This window comes from Lolium rigidum, chromosome 7, assembly GCF_022539505.1.
Source record: "Lolium rigidum isolate FL_2022 chromosome 7, APGP_CSIRO_Lrig_0.1, whole genome shotgun sequence".
NCBI classification, from domain to species: domain Eukaryota; kingdom Viridiplantae; phylum Streptophyta; class Magnoliopsida; order Poales; family Poaceae; genus Lolium; species Lolium rigidum.
The window spans coordinates 243,778,604-243,798,155 of NC_061514.1; the positions used below are offsets into that span (position 1 = coordinate 243,778,604).

Consider the following 19,552-nt stretch of genomic DNA (forward strand, 5'->3'; position numbering starts at 1 on the left):
GTCATTACAACTCGGATTTTGATTAGATTAAAAGTTAGCCAATTGCTGCAACTTCGTGTACTTCTTTTGAGGCCAACGTCTAGAACAAGACCGACTATTCAGAATCTCACCATTATCAATCAAGCTTTCATCTCTATTCATAATATTCTGATTGCATCTTTAGTTCTTACTTGTTCTGGATTTCAGGTAGGAATTAAGACCTTCTGGTTAGGCTGATCGTGCTCCTGCAAGATCAGTAACTCCCGGAGATTGTCCTAGCGATTGCATTGGCGCACGAGCTTTGCACGTGTAGTCGGATCGTCAAGCACGAACTCCACCAACAAATCGATCTATCTTCATCTCATCGAAAGATCAGACACATTTGCTCTATCAGGATGAAGGTAGAAGGCGAAGCAACTAGCTTCAAGTAGAAGTTGGATCAACTCATGAAGTCCAAGGAGACATTGACGATGAAGACATTGAAGACCAAACTCCTCATCACCGAGAAGAAGAAGGAGGTGAAGCTTGCCATGGTGAAAGCAAGGTGGGAAGATGCCAAGGTGAAGGCTAAACTGGAATCGAGGATAATCGCACTCAAAGAAGCCAAGGCAATGAAGGAGCTCTTGGACGAGGACAGGGAGATCATGATGATGCGCACCGAGGACATGGACGAGGATCAACTGGCGTGGTGCAAGGAGACCAAGGCGAACATCATGGCGAGGAAGATGCTCGCGCGTCAAGCTCGTGCTGCAAGTGTTGTTGGTGCGTCGACTCCTCGAGGTGAGTCTCGGGCGAGTGGTGGCGGCGCTGGCGATAGACTCGTTGATGGTTGATTGCATTGATGGTGTTGGTGGTGACTTGAACATTGGCTATGATCGCGTTGTGATGTAAAAACTATGAATTATGCATCACATTTTTTGGATGTGCTATATTTGATCAGAAATAGTTGTCTGAAATTGTTATCTAAAACCCTGTTTTGAGAAGATTCTGTTTTACGGGGTGGAGATACGGAGTCGGCTAGCTCGTATGAGTTTTCGGCCGGTGAAAAGTGAATACAGAACCTCTACTCGCGTTTTACGGGGCAGAAAAATAGGGGTTATGCTCTGACCGCGTCGAGCAACGTTGTTTCGCGCTGCGACGCAAACCGCACTCACTCGCCAGTTCTCGGCGCGTCTACGCCAGAGCCGAGCCCAAACCGGACATGAACCGCGCCGTGTCCAGCCTGCTAACCCGCCACGCCGCCCGCCTCGGTTCCTTGTGCACCTCCTCCTCCTCCTCGCCGGCGTCGGAGGCGTGGGACGGGCGGTTCCGGCTGCACAAGCCGCGGGGGCAGCACCTGCTCACCAACCCGCGCATCCTCGACGCCATCGTCCGCCACGCCGCGCTCCGCCCGGGCGACGCCGTGCTCGAGGTCGGCCCCGGCACCGGCAATCTCACAGCCCGCCTCCTCGCCTCCCCAGTCCACCACGTCACCGCCGTCGAGATCGACACCCGCATGGTGGAAGCCGTCACGGCCCGTGCCGCCGCGCTCGACCTCGCCCAAAAGCTCACGGTCCGTATATCTCCCGGCGCCTACCACCTGCTCGATCAAATGCCTATATATTCAACTAACGAACAAAAACTTAGTATGTCCCCGTTTCCAATGCCAGGTGATCCAGGACGACGCGGTGGAGGCCGACTTCCCGGAGTTCGACGTCTGCGTGGCCAACATCCCGTACGGGATCTCCTCGCCGCTGATCGCGAAGCTGCTCTTCGGCGCCTACCGCTTCCGGACGGCGACGCTCCTTCTGCAGAAGGAGTTCGCGCAGCGCCTCGTGGCCGTGCCGGGCGATTCGGAGTATAACCGTCTCGCGGCGAACGTTCGCATGGTGGCGGACGTGAAGCTGCTCATGGACGTGAGCAAGAGGGACTTTGTGCCCATGCCCAGGGTAGACTCCTCCCTCGTCGAGATCCGGCCGAGAGCGGCCATGCCCGACGTCGACCTCGCCGAGTGGCTGGCCTTCACGCGGGAGTGCTTCGGTCAGAAAAACAAGACCCTCGGTGCCATCTTCAAGCAGAAGAGGAAGGTCCTGGACCTTTTCAAGCGGTCTCAGAGAGCCGAGAGATGCACAGGCGATGCCACTGGCAGTGGCATCATCCTTGGTGTTCTTGATGACGGTGATCATGAAGCCTGCAGCGATGAAGACGACAGCAGCGACCGAGTTGCTGGCTTCAGCGAGGAAGAGGTCGGGGCGTTCAAAGAAAGGATTGCCAGTGCCTTGGACTCCTCAGAGCTCGCCGGAAAGAGGCCAACAAAGATGTCAAACGACGAGCTTCTGCGTTTGCTCAGGCTTTTCAACGAGCGAGGGATACGGTTTCAGTAGCACTTCTCGGTGTCAAGGTGCATCGGGCTTCTTATTGCCCACTGATACGCATACTCTACCAATATGCTTACTGAAATGGTCTCCCCTTATCTGAAACAGACTGGTACACGAGTGGACGTCACCATGAAAAATAGCACTGAAAGGAATTTGACAATGGACTGAATTGTTTTACTGATGCGGAGAGTATCATCAAATTTGTCATATATTCAAGCAACTGTAAACGTAGTCTACCTTTTGATACGGAATTTTGAGATACCTTACCACTTTGTCCATATGCTTAAACACTTAAACGTAGTGCTATAATGCCACTGAGGGAGTCATATTCTACGTAATCTCAGACTGCTTATTGCTCGATTCTTCCTTTGTGCTGACATGAAGTTCTGAACGTAGATGGAACAAGTCAATCAGTCCAGACTTGCTAATAGTCCTATTGCTAGGATTCCGCAAATCCAATGTTCTTATTACCAAAATTCACCAAAAACAAATCCAGCCAGTGGTAGAAATGACACATGATTGAGCAAGCACGGCAGAAGTATGTTTGGACTGTTCAACCAAGATCGATACATATGAACAATAGCCACCATAGAACAGGATGCTACTTGATGGCAGGAAAGAGTGTTGAACTTTTACCTGGATGGAAAGAATGTTGCTATGCTACCATCATGTTGTCAAATCACCTATCATGAGAGCATACACTTGTTGAAATGTTGAAAATGGAGAAAGTAATACACCTATAATGAGATCATCACTTGTACGGAAATAAAATATGGGAGAAAATTATGAAACCATGGGTCTCAAAATTCAAAATTGTGACGGGGCCTCCATGATTCCATCACAATTGATGTCAACATAACTACTATATATTGTAATGAATTCTGTAGATATCTGAAATCGAACTACATACTCAGCTGATCATGTCAACATAACTACAATTGAAAATCCCACTCAGAATTGGAAATCTAGAGGACTGAAGAGCTAAGCAGTGAGTAATACTCCCTCCGTTCTGAAATGTAAGACGTTGGGGGAATGTTCCGACCAGGTGAAAAACCGCTAAAAAGTCCTTCCTACCCTTGATTCGTATCAGATCGCACATCGCGATCCGCCTCGCGATCGCTTCCTCCTCGCGCATCTTCTTCCTCGACTTGCCTTCGCCCAGGTCCTCGACCACGATCTCCTCACCCAGGAGCACCTCGACCACGATCTCATCGCCCAGGTACCCCTGGGATCTGCCTCCACCACGATCCCTCGCCCCGGAGCACCTGGGAGCTGCTTCTCCTCCGCCCAGCCACGATCACGTGGGATCTGCTTCCCCTTTGCCCAGCAACCATCAGCTGCTCGTCCAAGAGCCGGCTCTGCCTCGATGTTCAACTGCTCGCCTGGATGCTCCCGATCTCGGCATCTACCCACCTCCGGCTGCTTCTCCTCCGCCCAGCTACTCCACTTCCATCCCCCAGCAACACCTGGCCCTGATCTCCCTGAAGCACCTGCAAATAGCAGCAAATAGCCATCAGATTTTGACAGAGCAGCAGATTTTCAAATTCAGTTCACTGCAGTCAAGTTAGGACAAACAAACGTAAGAGGAATTTCTAGTTCAGATGTGAGAGCAAATTAATCTTTCACATAAGTACTAAAATTTCCACTTCATACATGGGGAAGTTGGGGATAAGTTAAAGAACACACATCGCTTGCTTGGAGCTGTCATTCAAATAATAGAAGCAGTACTAGGCGCATATATGGAATAGAGAGTTTTGATTACTTTAACTATTTCATTCCCTATAACAAGAACTAGGCCAAGACATAAGGGAACCAATTTTCCATCAGCAAATAACAGAAACCTGGTCGCAAATGACTGTTCCTTATCAGCAATTGTAGACTGTCAGACTGATAACTTGTCACCATCAAGGTGCATTGAGCAAACATTACCAAATTCTGGGAATGGAGAATTTTGATTACTTTAACACCATATTATATAAGGACTAGAATAGTTATCTACAAGAGTAGAGAACAGACAGAGGAACCTAACCAAAAAAAAAACCTCATCAGAAATGCCCGCGATTCCCTCAACCAGCAAAATCAGTACTGATTTTAAAGAAAATGACCATTACTAGATGACTGAAGTAAACAAAGTTCAACGCTGGTTGGTCAATCAAACTCTGAGATAACGGGCTGGTTGGTCAATCAGACCTCTGAAATAAAACGTGGAATCGTGGCCGCGGCATGGAACATATTCATAGAAGAACTAGAGTTACCTGGAAAATATTCAGAGACATGGAACATATTCAGGGAAGATGGACTTACTGGTCGCGGTAGTGGTGGTGGTCATCGTACTGCTCCGATAAGAACTTGAAGTTGACGGCGGCCCGGTGCTCCCATGTGCAAGCGGCGTCCTCCCGCTACTCCGGTGCTGCACGAGCCGTCATGAGTTACTAGCAGACTGAACTCAGTTTCAGCTTTCCCTACCAAATGAATAACAAATTTTAATCAGAAACCAATGAAAGAAGAAGAGATCGGGTACAAAGCTAGGGAAAGAATTGGACATCACACAGACTGATTGTTGGAAGATACAACACTGATGTAGGCCATCTAAACCTAAACAAGAATTGAAACACTGATTCTTGGAACAAAGGACGTCCTATTGCAGAGCTGCACTCGGTTCATCTAGCAGAGAGCTAATGCTGTAATGATTTTCCAATAAATTCAGTTGCAGCTGAGACCCATTTACACAATAGCATCACCAATCGGATGAACTGTGGTACAATCACAAGCTGAAGGTGTATGGGGATGAAATGGACATGCTGGATGATTGGGGAGCATGGAGATTACCCTGATTCGCGTCGTCTTGTTCTGGTTGCCGTCGAGCAGCTGCGCGACCTCGCGGTGCATCTGGCGCACTTGCACCATGCGGATCTCTCTGTTCCTCCGCATCCCTGAGGCAGACCAGGGGCGGATGGTGTAGACGGTCGAGCTCCATGACCTGCTGCGCGTCTCCGTGTCTCCAGTGACCAGGTCTTGAAGTAGAGGGGCGAGCTCCATGACCTGGTGCACGGCTCCGGGGACGAGGGGTCCGATGTCGTCGCCCAAGATGAGCGTGACGGGGCACGAGGTTCCGTTATACGGTCGGGGCACGCAGATCCAGCGCCGATGCTCGCCGATCCAGCGCCTCCGTCGTCCAGAAGCTCGTCGCCGGCGAAGAAATTTGCCACCTTTGATCTCTAGATTTGAGGCACACTCGGGATGTGTGGATCAATAGGAGGAGGAGAGAAAGGTTGTGGTGGGGAGCGGCTTGGAAGAGGCCGGTGATGAGGAGATGTGAGGAAGAAGGCGGCGACGGGGAGCCACATGGTGGCGACGGCGAGAGACCGAGAGGGAGCGGAGGGGACGGAGAGCTTTGGCGAAGTCTGCGCGAGCGAGCAAGTGTGCCTGTCGGTCAGGGGTATTTTTGGAAAGCGGGAAAATATTGTAACGTGACGAAAGTTGTACTACAAAAGCTAAACGTCTTACATTTCAGAACGGAGGGAGTACATGCCATTGCCATTTCACATTGGATGCCTTGGTTTCATACAGCAAAATCCTTATAATCACCACTATGGAGAATCTTCATAGCTCTGGCATTCCTTGAGTTAATACACCCAAATTATAGTACAATTTTACAGGCTAAAATGCTAACCACATTGAAGTAAAACCTACCCGTAGAATTATGAAGTACTACTAAAAGCAAAAAGGCGAAAGAGAGTGTGATAAGAAGGTTTAATAATCCTATAATACCCTCCACAAACACCTTATCGGCGACAGGCGAACAGAGGCTTCACCCCGAGGAGGGCGAGGAGGGGAAGACGTCCTTGACGGCGGAGGCGGCGGTGAGGTAGTTGAGAGTGTTGCGTAGCGTGTCCCGCTCCCGTCGCAGCCTGGTGGCGGTGTCCTCGAGCTCGAGCAGCGCCTGCTGCTCCCTGGGCGCGCCCTCGAAGGTGTTGCCGACGTAGAATGAGAAGGGCGTGGGGAAGAGCCCCCGTCGCAGGTCCCCGACCTCCTTGTCCGGCTTTCCGTTGAGGCGGTTTGCGATGCGTATGACGTCGCGCATGAGCGCCTCGACCTCGACGGCGAGCGCCTCGGCGTCCTCCCCGGGCGCGGGCGCGTCGGCGGGCGGGCGGTCCTCGAGCCAGCGCACGGCGGCGACGAGGTAGGGCTTGCTGCGCACGACGCGGTGGACGCGGAAGCGCTCCTGGCCCTTGCAGATGAGGAAGAAGCGGTCGTCGGCGAGGCGCTCGTGCTTGACGACCTCGCCGACGCAGCCGACGTCGGCGGCGCCGCCGGCGCCCGCGAAGACGACCCCGAAGCGGAGGTCGGTGTCGAGCACGGTGTGCAGCATGATGCGGTAGCGGAACTCGAAGATGTGCAGCGCGTGGGTCGCGTCCGGGAAGAGCACGAGCGGGAGCGGGAAGAGCGGGAGCTCCACGAGGCCGTCGTCGGGGTCGGGCGGGGAGGAGCCGGGCCCGGACGCGCTGGGCGGCGTGGCGAGGAGGGCCCGGCGGCGGTGGCCGGGGGCGTGGAGGCGAGGCGGTCGGCGGAATGCGTGGGCCGGGGAGAAGGCGTGGCGGGAGGCGGCGAGGTGGGGGTGGGGGCGCGGGGAAGGGAGGATTTGGGGGAGGAGAGCCATTGGAGAGGAGATCTTTTCCCCACGGACAGGGCCACGGTGGTGAGGAGGGGAACGTGTGGATTTGGGGGAGGTGATTTTTCAGAGGTTTTGTTGTTCCTTCTGGGGAAGAAGACAGTGAGGCCCACAGGCAGAGAGAGTGTTAATGACGAGTTGGGTGCGGCATGGACACGGGGTGATGGCGTGGAAGAGTCCAGTCCACGTGGGGGCTTATCCGCCGGGAGAGCTTGGGCTGACAATGAGACACACACCTCCACACTACATCATCCGTGAACAGGGCTTGTGTAGCATAGCATTTAGGCCCGCGTTGGGCTTACGCCGGCCCTTCATAGCAAAGTTGACGGCCTGTGCTTGGACTAGCCCGCAGGCTGCAGGCACTTGGAGCCACGTACACTGACTTCTCAAGCAGAAAATGGTCTGATTAGATGACTGGGTTGCACGCGTGTCAAAGCATATCTAGGCTAGGTTCAACGGGAACACCCGAATCAGCTGTTTTTCTAGAGCCAACATCGGCTGGCTCCCGACACCCGAAATGCGTTAACGCCCACACACGCTGGTGTAACCATGGAGATAGCGCCGAGCGCATGAGAAAAAAGGGATGGGAGGATTTCGTCACCTCCCGCCGAGACCGCTCCCTTATTTCTACCCCGTCCTCTCACCGCCGATTTCTAAACCATCATTTCCCCCCTTTCAACTGTGGTGACCCTGCATACCACTGCATGTTGTAGTATGCCAGTCGTTGATATAACATTCACGAAGTACCATTCCGCAAATATTACATTCCTCAGAGTAGTACAACAGAACATAGCAGAGTCCATAACTCATTCACTTATTATTACAAGCATCAAACATATTTTGTCTTGGAGCTCCTCTTGGGTCCTAAGAGGAATACTCCTGGGTTCGAGGCGAACCCACCTTAACTTACAATATAGAAGTCTCATTAAGTTATACATTTATTCTCTCGAGCAGCTAAGTATTAAGAGTTCGTGCTGCTCGGCTACAACTACTACTTGGTGCTTCTAGGCTTGATCTCCACGGAAGTCTCCCGGTTCCGTAGACTATGAGGTAGTCTACGCCTTCAATACCTCCGAGAGAGGTTTGGTTCTTCATAGCCGATGATCTCGGCTCCTTCAGGGTTGTCGTAGTCCTCTTCCAGACGATTCAGACAATCTAAGCAAGGGATTTAAGAGTGGGATGAGTACGAGCGTACTCAACAAGTTCATTATAGATAAGAGGTGTTTAATGCACTAGCTACAGCATTAGACCAGAAAGTCTAATACCAATGCAGGTTTTGGCAAACATTTCTTCAAGAGATTGCTTTTATTTCAAAGAGCTATGTCCGTCAGCCTTCACCGGTTTACTAGAACTTCATGGAGTTCCTTTCCGGCCGCGTTCGCAGTTCCATATCCCGGAACAGGGAGTGACAGGTCACAGTTCTTTACACTCTGCAGAGGTGTGTTGCTTTACCCATAAGAGATCTTACCCTTGGTGCCAACCGGGCAGCTTTCCCGTCCACACTTCCTTTGGTGTGAGGCCCGGTGTAAGATCTAGCCAATCATGTTCCTCCGCTACCTCGAACACCCACCCTTTGTTGCAAGCCCCGACCCTGGGTCCACGCCGGTCCCATTATTCACATATATTTCAGGGTGGACCCCGACCACGACAACAATGTTGGGCTCTACCATACACTCCTACGCCGGTAGCTGCAACCCATCATAGACCGCAATACCGTGGGGACTTAGGACTCCCCAGCCTCACCATCTTGCTCCTTCGGGCGACAAGTGTACTACGGACAATGCCGTGGGGACTTAGGACTCCCCAGCCTCACCAACTTGCCCCCTTGGATTACAAGTGTACTACGGTAAAGCGCATCCGTTGATGAACGAGAGGTGGAAACACTTTTGACTACTCCGTCCCACTCCGGATCTTATGGTTAACACGGGTATTACGGCACAAGAATCACTAGACGACATTTGTTGTTTAATCCTAGATGGATATAAACCCTTGCAATGGAACCTCCACCATATCAACACAATCCATGGTTCCATTGCCAACCACATAGTCATATTCATAGTTATGAAAGTAGTGGTTTTGGTTTTTATGCAATAGTGATAATCATAGTACTGTGCAAGTAATTTGATAAAGATACTCAAATGACATGAGCAAGTGATGAACTTGCTCGAACACCGCAAAGTTTTGCAGTTGGATGGTGTGGACTGACCCTTGTCCTCTGTCTCTGAAAAATAGCATCATTGTCCGATAAGGGCAATGGTTAAAGAAGCAATTATGCATGATTCCAGTTTTAGGGTTTGTTTCCCCCTTCCGATGTCGTTATTATTTCATGTGAGAGGTTATTACTAAGAACAATTTGGAGATTCTCTGTTTAGGGTAAATACAACCTTGAAATATTGTCAAGGTGTTTTTATAGTCCAATTACATTAATGGACTTATTTTCTTTATTGAAAATAATATGTGTGATTTAAATCATTATTTAAATCATCAAATTAAGACTTATTCTTAATTATCTTCAAAAATTCTCTTTGATATTTTATTTGGATAGAGAATTTTATGCTGATTGATTTTCATATTTTTAATTATTTTTTTAGAGCTCTTATAAATTTTCTATTGAATTTTAAAGTTTCTGGTTTTTAATTGAATTGTGAAAAGTCATAATTGCCCCTGGGCCCCACCTGTCAGGTGGCCCAACGGGTTGAGTCTAACCCGAGCCGCCCCAACCGGCTCGGTCGGACCCAGACGCGCTCTTCCTCTCCCCTCTCGCGAAACCCTAACCTCTCCCGTGACGCGGTGGTCGCCTGCGCCGTCGCCGCTTTGTTCCGGCCACCTCCGGCCATCGCCGGCGGTGAGATGGGGCGCATCTGCACCGCCTCGTGACGGCGCACCAGATCTTCGGCGTCGATCTGGTCCTCGCCGCCTCCGCTTCTCGTCCCCAACTCGCCTGCTCGCAAGGCCGTGGAGTTCCGCGGCGATTCGTCGCCGCCGACGCTCCTGGCGTCGTGGCGCCGCCGTGGCTTCGCCACCGTGTGCGTGTGCTGCCGGGGTACCGCCATGGCCCGGCTTGGCCTGGCGCCGTCGTGCTCCGGCGCGTGCCGCCGTAGCCGCCATGGCTACACCGCCCTGCTCTGTTCCAAGTAAGTGCTCCGCCTTTCTCTTTCTCCTGTGCCTGTTCTTCCTGCTCCTCCAGTAGCCCTGTCCATGGCTTCCCTCCTTGTGGAGGTGCTGGCCGTGCTGTTTCTTGCTGCTGCGGTGTTGCCTGTGCTACTGCCATGAACCCTAGCTACTGTGCTGCCCTATTCTGCCTAATGGCTATGCTTATGCTGCTGCTGTGCTGCTATCATGGTCCTAGCTTATGAATTCATGCTTGAGCTTGTAAAAGCTTGCATTTCTTGCTAGAATTCTTCCCTGTGCCTCTGTCTTGTTTCTATGCTTGCCTGACACTCCAGTGTATTCATATATGCTTCAATGGCTTAATTGCAGTATGCAATTCTTGCAAATTTGCAAGTGCCGAGCTTCGTGGCTAGTTCTTGTGCTCAAATTCATGAGCATGCTCATCTGAGCATTGCTGTTGGCTTAATGGTATGATTCAGTGATGAGCACTAAGTGCTTTACTTGTTTGTCATGGTCCAGTGGTACATCATGTATTTGTTGTGCTTCTGGATACAATTATAAATCATCCATTTGATTATCTGTGAAGCAACTGTTGATTATGTGTGGCTATTTAATTATCTGGTTCATGCTCTGCTGCTCAGTGATGCCCTAACATGTATTGGCATGCTATAGCAAACTCTGATGATCATATGATCATTTCTTGTTTGTGAATTAGTGGGTGCCCCTCTCTGTGACTCACTGGTACTCATTCAGTGCTATTTGTGCTTCCTACAGACTTAGTCTGGGTATGCTGGTGCTTGTCTAAGCATCAGTGACTGTGTGCAATGATCCTTTGGATCATCTGCAAGACCCTGTGCATCAGTAGTTTATCTGTTTCATTCATCTGCTTAATTTGCCTTGTTATTTGGATAAATGATGTGAACTGTGACACAGTGATGATCATATCAATTGATTTGCTTGGGCTAGAGGGATGCCAACAATTGTTGGGGACCCTAGCCCACTCTGAACCCACTTGGGTGATGATGCATGTGTAAGGCTTAACTATTTGGATTGGTTGTGTGGTTGAGGTAACCCTGATACGTCTCCGACGTATCGATAATTTCTTATGTTCTATGCCATATTATTGATGATACCTACATGTTTTATGCACACTTTATGTCATATTCGTGCATTTTCTGGAACTAACCTATTAACAAGATGCCGAAGAGCCGATTCTGTTGTTTTCGTCGTTTTTGGTTTCGGAAATCCTAGTAACGAAATATTCTCGGAATTGGACGAAATCAAGACCCGGGGTCCTATTTTGCCACGAACCTTCCGGAAGACCGAAAGGGATACGAAGTGGGGCCACGAGGGGCTGCCACCATAGGGCGGCGCGGCCCAGCCCTTGGCCGCGCCGACTCTGTGGTGTGGGGCCCCGTGTGGCCCCCCACGTTGCCCTTCCGCCTACTTAAAGCCTCCATCGCGAAACCCACGAGGCGAAGAACCACGATACGGAAAACCTTCCGGAGCCGCCGCCATCGCGAAGCCAAGATCCGGGGGACAAGAGTCTCGTTCCGGCACCCTGCCGGAGCGGGGAAGTGCCCCGGAAGGCTTCTCCATCGACACCGCTGCCATCTCCACCGCCATCTTCATCACCGCTGCTGCTCCCATGAGGAGGGAGTAGTTCTCCATCGAGGCTCGGGACTGTACCGGTAGCTATGTGGTTCATCTCTCTCCTATGTACTTCAATACAATAATCTCATGAGCTGCCTTACATGATTGAGATTCATATGATGATGCTTGTAATCTAGATGTCACTATGCTAGTCAAGTGAGTTTTACTTATGTGATCTCCGGAGACTCCTTGTCCCACGTGTGTAAAGGTGACAGCGTGTGCACCGTGTGGGTCTCTTAGGCTATATTTCACAGAATACTTACTCACTGTTATGAATGGCGTAGTGAAGTGCTTATTTATATCTCTTTATGATTGCAATGTGTTTTGTATCACAATTTATCTATGTGCTACTCTAGTGATGTTATTAAAGTAGTTTATTCCTCCCGCACGGTGTAATGGTGACGAGTGTGTGCATCCGTGTTAGTACTTGGCGTATGCTATGATCATGATCTCTTGTAGATTGTGAAGTTAACTATTGCTATGATAGTATTGATGTGATCTATTCCTCCTACATAGTGTGAAGGTGACGAGTGTGCATGCTGTGTTAGTACTTGGTTTAGTCGTGTTGATCTTTCTTGCACTCTAAGGTTATTTAAATATGAACATTGAATTGTGGAGCTTGTTAACTCCGGCATTGAGGGTTCGTGTAATCCTACGCAATGTGTTCATCATCCAACAAGAGAGTGTAGAGTATGCATTTATCTATTCTGTTATGTGATCAATGTTGAGAGTGTCCACTAGTGAAAGTCTAATCCCTAGGCCTTGTTCCTAAATATCGCTATCGCTGCTTGTTTACTTGTTTCTATGCGTTACTACTTGCTTGCGTTACTACGCTTGTTTCTCGTCTCGGGCAAAGCACTTTTCCGGTGCCGTTGCTACTACTTATTCATACCACTTGTATTTCACTATCTCTTCGCCGAACTAGTGCACCTATTAGGTGTGTTGGGGACACAAGAGACTTCTTGCTTTGTGGTTGCAGGGTTGCATGAGAGGGATATCTTTGACCTCTTCCTCCCCGAGATCGATAAACCTTGGGTGATCCACTTAAGGGAAACTTGCTCGCTGTTCTACAAACCTCTGCTCTTGGAGGCCCAACACTGTCTACAAGAATAGAAGCTCCCGTAGACATCAAGCACTTTTCCGGCGCCGTTGCTCGGGAGGAAAGGTAAAAAGGCACTCATACTCCGGTCCCGAGGTAACAGTACTTTTTCGGCGCCATTGTGTTTGTGCTCGAAGCTATTTCCTTTAGATCCTGCAATTGCATCTTTTTGTTTCTTGTTTACACTAGTTTGGCATAATGGACAACAATGAGCTTCTTATTCTATTTCCTGATTTAAAACATGGATTGTTTGATGCGAAAATTAAAAAACCTATGGAATCTTATTTGCATGCTGGTAGTAATATTAGTATGAACGCTTTGAACACCATTGTTGATAATAATATAGAAAGTTCTAAGCTTGGGGAAGCTGGTTTTCATGATCTTTTAGTCCCCCAAGCATTGAGGAGAAAATTTTCTTTGATGATACTTTGCCTCCTATTTATGATGATTATAATAGTGGTCTTTTGGTACAACCTACTATGGAGAGTAAATTTTATTGTGATTATACTATGCCTCCTACACTTGATGAGAATAATAATGATAGCTACTTTGTTGAATTTGCTCCCGCTATTACTAATAAAATTGATTATGCTTATGTGGAGAGTAATAATTTTATGCATGAGATGAAGGAGATATGCCCTAGAGGCAATAATAAAGTGGTTATTATTTATATCTTTATGTTTATGATAAATGTTTATATATCATGCTAGAATTGTATTAACCGAAACATTAGTACATGTGTGATATGTAGACAACAAGAAGTCCCTAGTATGCCTCTTAAACTAGCTTGTTGATTAATGGATGATTAGTTTCATAATCATGAACATTGGATGTTATTAATAACAAGGTTATATCATTATATGAATGATGTAATGGACACACCCAATTAAGCGTAGCATAAGATCTCGTCATTAAGTTATTTGCTATAAGCTTTCGATTCATAGTTACCTAGTCCTTATGACCATGAGATCATGTAAATCACTTATACTCGGAAAGGTACTTTGATTACACCAAACACCACTGCGTAAATGGGTGGCTATAAAGGTGGGATTAAGTATCCGGAAAGTATGAGTTGAGGCATATGGATCAATAGTGGGATTTGTCCATCCCGATGACGGATAGATATACTCTGGGCCCTCTCGGTGGAATGTCGTCTAATGTCTTGCAAGCATATGAATGAGTTCATAAGAGACCACATACCACGGTACGAGTAAAGAGTACTTGTCTGGAGACGAGGTTGAACAAGGTATAGAGTGATACCGAAGATCAAACCTCGGACAAGTAAAATATCGCGAGACAAAGGGAATTGGTAATGTATGTGAATGGTTCATTCGATCACTAAAGTCATCGTTGAATATGTGGGAGCCATTATGGATCTCCGGATCCCGCTATTGGTTATTGGTCGGAGTGAGTACTCAACCATGTCCGCATAGTTCTCGAACCGTAGGGTGACACACTTAAAGTTGGATGTTGAAATGGTAGTTCTTGAATATGGAATGAAGTTGGAATATTTGTTCGGAGTCCCGGATGTGATCCCGGACATCACGAGGAGTTCCGGAATGGTCCGGAGAATAAGATTCATATATAGGATGTCATTTTATGTGAATAAAATGTCGCGGAAGGTTCTATGGAAGGTTCTAGAAGGTTCTAGAAAAGTCCGGAAGAAACCACCAAGGAAGGTGGAGTCCACAAGGGACTCCACCTCCATGGCCGGCCAGCCCTAGTGGGGGTGGAGTCCCAAGTGGACTCCACCATAGGGGCCGGCCACCCCCACATGGGAGGTGGGAATCCCACCTTTGGGTGGGAGTCCTAGTTGGGCTAGGTTTGCCCCCTCCTATGGAAGGTTTTGGTTTCGGGTCTTATTCGAAGACTTGGACACCAACACTTGGGATCCACCTATATAATGAGGGGCCAAGGGAGGGGGCCGGCCACCCCAAAGACCATAGCTTGGCCGCCCCCCTTGAGTGGCCGGCCACCCCCTCCCAAACCCTAGCTTTGCTCCTCCACTTCATATTGCCCGGTTTGCTTAGCGAAGCTCCGCCGGACTTCTACACCGCCACCGACACCACGCCGTCGTGCTGTCGGATTCAAGAGGAGCTACTACTTCCGCTGCCCGCTGGAACGGGAGGTGGACGTCGTCTTCATCAACAACCGAACGTGTGACCGAGTACGGAGGTGCTGCCCGTTCGTGGCGCCGGAACCGATCGTGATCAAGATCTTCTACGCGCTTTTGCAAGCGGCAAGTGAACGTCTACCGCAGCAACAAGAGCCTCATCTTGTAGGCTTTGGAATCTCTTCAAGGGTGAGACTCGATACCCCCTCGTTGCTACCGTCTTCTAGATTGCATCTTGGCTTGGATTGCGTGTTCGCGGTAGGAAAATTTTTGTTTTCTATGCAACGTTATCCTACGGTGGTATCGAAGCCGTGTCTATGCATAGATGGTTGCACGAGTAGAACACAATGGTTTTGTGGGCGTTGATGCTCTTGTTATCTTTAGTTGAGTACTTTGCATCTTTATGGCATAGTGGGATGAAGCGGCTCGGACTAACTTTACATGACCGCGTTCATGAGACTTGTTCCTCGTTCGACATGCAACTTGTATTGCATAAGAGGCTTTGCGGGTGTCTGTCTCTCCTACTATAGTAAAGATTCAATTTACTCTTCTATTGACAACATTAGTATCAACGTTGTGGTTCATGTTCGTAGGTAGATTAGATCTATATCGAAAAACCCTAAACCACGTAAAATATGCAAACCAAATTAGAGAGCGTCTAACTTGTTTTTGCAGGGTTTGGTGATGTGATATGGCCATAATGTGATGATGAATATGTATGAGATGATCATTATTGTATTGTGGCAACCGGCGGAGCCTTATGGTTGTCTTTAAATTTCATGTTGAGTAGTATTTCAAAGTAGTTGTAATAGTTGCTACATGGAGGACAATCATGAAGACGGCGCCATTGACCTTGGTGCTTCGCCGACGATGATGGAGATCATGCCCGAAGATGATGGAGATCATGTCCGGTGCTTTGGAGATGAAGATCAAAGGCGCAAAGACAAAAGGGCCATATCATATCACATATGAGCTGCATGTGATGTTAATCCTTTTATGCATCTTATTTTGCTTAGATCGCGACGGTAGCATTATAAGATGATCCCTCACTAAAATCTCAAGATAATAAAGTGTTCATCCTTAGTAGCACCGTTATCAAGTCTTGTCGTTTCGAAGCATCTCGTGATGATCGGGTGTGATAGATTCAATAAGTACATACAACGGGTGCAAGACAGTTTTGCACATGCGAGATACTAAGGTGGCCTTGACGAGCCTAGCATGTACGGACATGGTCTCGGAACACATGATACCGAAAGGTAGAGCATGAATCATATGGTTGATATGATGAACACTTTGAGTGTTCGCCAATGAAATCACACCTTTTCTCGTGATGATCGGGTTTAGGTGCGGTGGATTTGGTTCGTGTGATCACTAAGACAATGCGAGGGATATTGTTTTGAGTGGGAGTTCATCTAGATTTTTAATTATGTAGAATTAAAATTTGAACTCAATTTGTCATAAACTTAGTCTAAACTATTGCAAATATATGTTGTAGAGATGGCGTCCCCAATCAATTTTAACCGGTTCCTAGAGAAAGAAAAGCTTAAGAGCAACGGTAGCAACTTCACCGGCTGGTTCCGTCATGTGAGGATCTTCCTCTCTGGCGGAAATCTGCAATATGTGCTTGATGCACCGCTAGGTGACCCTCCTGAGAAGCTGAAACCGATGAAGTAAAAGCTGTTTACGCGACTCGGAAAACTCGGTACTCTCAAGTTCGGTGTGCCATCTTATGCGATGCGGAATCCGATCTTCAAAAACGTTTTGAGCACCACGATCCTCATGAGTTGATGAAAGAGTTGAAGACTATTTTTGAGACTCATGCGGCCGTGGAATGCTATGAAGCATCGAAACAATTTTTCGGCTGTATGATGGAAGAAGGCAGCTCCGTTAGTGAGCACATGCTCGCCATGACCGGGCATGCGAAGAAACTCAGTGACTTGGGAATAGTGATTCCTAATAGGCTGGGGATTAATCGTGTCCTTCAATCACTGCCACCAAGTTACAAGAACTTTGTGATGAACTACAATATACGAGAACATGAACAAGGAGTTACTGAACTCTTTGGCATGCTAAAAGCTGCTTGAGATTGAGATCAAGAAAGAGCACCAAGTGTTGATGGTCAACAAGACCACCGGTTTCAAGAAACGAGGGCAAGTCTAAGGGAAAATTCAAGAAGGGTGGCAAGAAAGCTGCCACGCCTCTGTGAAACCTAAGAACGGCCCTAAGCACGATGCTTGAGTGCTATTACTGCAAGGAGAAGGGACATCTGGAAGCGTAATTGCTCCAAGTATCTGGCTGATCTGAAGAAGCGGCCTTGTCAAGAAGAAGAAAGAAGGTATATATGATATACATGTTATAGATGTTCATTTCTATGGTTCTCGTTCTAGTACACGGGTATTTGATGCTTGGTTCGGTTGCTCATATTTGTAACTCGAAACGAGGAACTAAAGAATAAACGACAAGCTGTTGAAGGATGAAGTGACGATGCGCGTTGGAAACGGATCCAAGGTCAATGTGATCGCGGTCGGCACACTTCCTCTACATCTACCTTCGGGATTAGTTTTAAGCCTAAATAATTGTTATTATGTAACTGCGTTGAGCATGAACATTATATCTGGATCTTGTTTAATGCAAGACGGTTATTCATTCAAGTCTGAGAATAATGGTTGTTCTATTTTTATGAATAATATCTTTTATGGTCGAGCACCACAAAAGAATGGCTTATTTCTGTTAGATCTCGATAGTAGTGATACGCATATACATAACATTGATGCTAAGCGAATTAAATTGAATGATAATTCTACTTATATGTAGCATTGTCGTCTTGGTCATATTGGAGTGAAACGCATGAAGAAACTCCATGCTGATGGATTACTAGAATCACTTGACTTTGAGTCACTTGATAGATGCGAAGCATGTCGATGGGAAAAATGACTAAGACTCCATTTTACGGTATGATGGAGCGAGCTCTCGACTTATTGGAAATCATACATACCGATGTGTGCGGACCAATGAGCGTAGCATCGCGCGGTGGTTATCGTTATGTTCTAACCTTCACGAGATGATCCGAGTAGATATGGGTATATCTATTTCATGAAACATAAATCCGAAACTTTCGAGAAGTTTAAGGAATTCCAAAGTGAAGTAGAAAATCAACGTAACAAGAAGATTAAATTTCTACGATATGATCGTGGAGGTGAATATCTGAGTTATGAGTTTGGCATGCATTTAAAGAAATGCGGAATACTTTCACAATTGACACCGTGGGAACACCACAACGAAACGGTGTGTCCGAACGTCGTAATCGAACTCTCTTAGATATGGTTCGTTCTATGATGTCTCTTACTGATTTGCCGTTATCTTTTTGGAGTTATGCATTAGAGACAGCCGCATTCACTTTAAATAGAGCACCATCAAAATCCGTAGAAACGACACCGTATGAATTATGGTTTAATAAGAAACCTAAGGCTGTCGTTCTGAAAGTTTGGGGTTGCGAAGCCTATGTAAAAAAGTTACAACCGGACAAGCTAGAACCCAAAGCGGAGAAATGCGTCTTCATAGGATACCCTAAGGAAACTATAGGGTACACTTTCTATCACGAGATCCGAAGGCAAAATCTTTGTTGCTAAGAACGGAACCTTTCTTGAGAAAGAATTTCTCACTAAAGAAGTATTTGGAAGAAAAGTAGAACTCGATGAGATTGATGAATCTATACTCGTTGATCGGAGTAGCGCGATGCCGGAAGTTGTACATGTACCGCCTACACCGGCAACGAGAGGAAGCAAATGATAATGATCATGAAACTTCGAGCGAGGAAACTGCTGAACCTCGCGGATCGACAAGGGAACGTACCACTCCTGATTGGTTTGATCCTTGTCTAAATGTCATGATTGTGGATAACAATGATGAGGACCCTGCGACGTATGAAGAAGCGATGATGAGCCCGAGATTCCAACAAATGGCAAGAAGCCATGAAATCCGAAATGGGATCCATGTATGATAACAAAGTATGGACTTTGGTAGACTTACACGAGAGCCGAAAGGCTGTCGAGAATAAATGGATCTTCAAGAGAAAAACAGATGCTGATGGTAATATTACTTGTCTATAAAGCTCGACTTGTCGCAAAGGGTTTCCGACAAATTCAAGGAGTTGACTACGATGAGACTTTCTCACCGGTAGCGAAGCTAAAATCTGTGAGGATTTTGTTAGCAATAGCTGCATTTTTCGATTATGAGATTTGGCAGATGGATGTCAAAACGGCGTTCCTTAATGGAGACATTGAGGAAGAGTTGTATATGGTACAACCCAAAGGTTTTGTCGATCCTAAAAATGCTGACAAAGTATGCAAACTTCAGCGTTCAATCTATGGGTGAAGCAAGCATCAAGAAGTTGGAACCGACGCTTTGATAAGGTGATCAAAGACTTCGGGTTTATACAGTGTCATGGAGAGGCCTGTATTTACAAGAAAGTGAGTGGGAGCTACTGTAGCATTCATGATATTATATGTAGATGACATATTATTGATCGGGAATGATATAGAACTATTAAGCGAGTGTTAAGGGTTATT

The 19,552-nt window shown here is 47.5% G+C and overlaps 2 protein-coding genes across 2 annotated transcripts; one reads left to right on the forward strand and one right to left on the reverse strand.

Moving 5' to 3' along the window:
- Window positions 1-1,180: 1,180 nt before the first annotated feature.
- LOC124669948 (ribosomal RNA small subunit methyltransferase, mitochondrial-like) lies at window positions 1,181-2,543 on the forward strand. The gene is made up of 2 exons (XM_047206480.1): window positions 1,181-1,531; window positions 1,629-2,543. The coding sequence occupies exons 1-2, from the start codon at window positions 1,181-1,183 to the stop codon at window positions 2,340-2,342; spliced, it is 1,065 nt and encodes a 354-aa protein (XP_047062436.1). The 3' UTR covers window positions 2,343-2,543.
- A 3,604-nt stretch (window positions 2,544-6,147) lies between these two features.
- LOC124677365 (lon protease-like) lies at window positions 6,148-7,034 on the reverse strand. The gene has a single exon (XM_047213354.1). The coding sequence runs from the start codon at window positions 6,994-6,996 to the stop codon at window positions 6,148-6,150; it is 849 nt and encodes a 282-aa protein (XP_047069310.1). The 5' UTR covers window positions 6,997-7,034.
- Between the last annotated feature and the right edge of the window lie 12,518 nt (window positions 7,035-19,552).

Coding starts and splice junctions, on each gene's coding strand:
- LOC124669948 (XM_047206480.1), top strand. CDS start 1,181: ATGAACCGCGCCGTGTCCAGCCTGCTAACCCGCCACGCCGCCCGCCTC. Junction 1,532..1,628: donor ACCTCGCCCAAAAGCTCACG/GTCCGTATATCT, acceptor TTCCAATGCCAG/GTGATCCAGGACGACGCGGT.
- LOC124677365 (XM_047213354.1), bottom strand. CDS start 6,996: ATGGCTCTCCTCCCCCAAATCCTCCCTTCCCCGCGCCCCCACCCCCAC.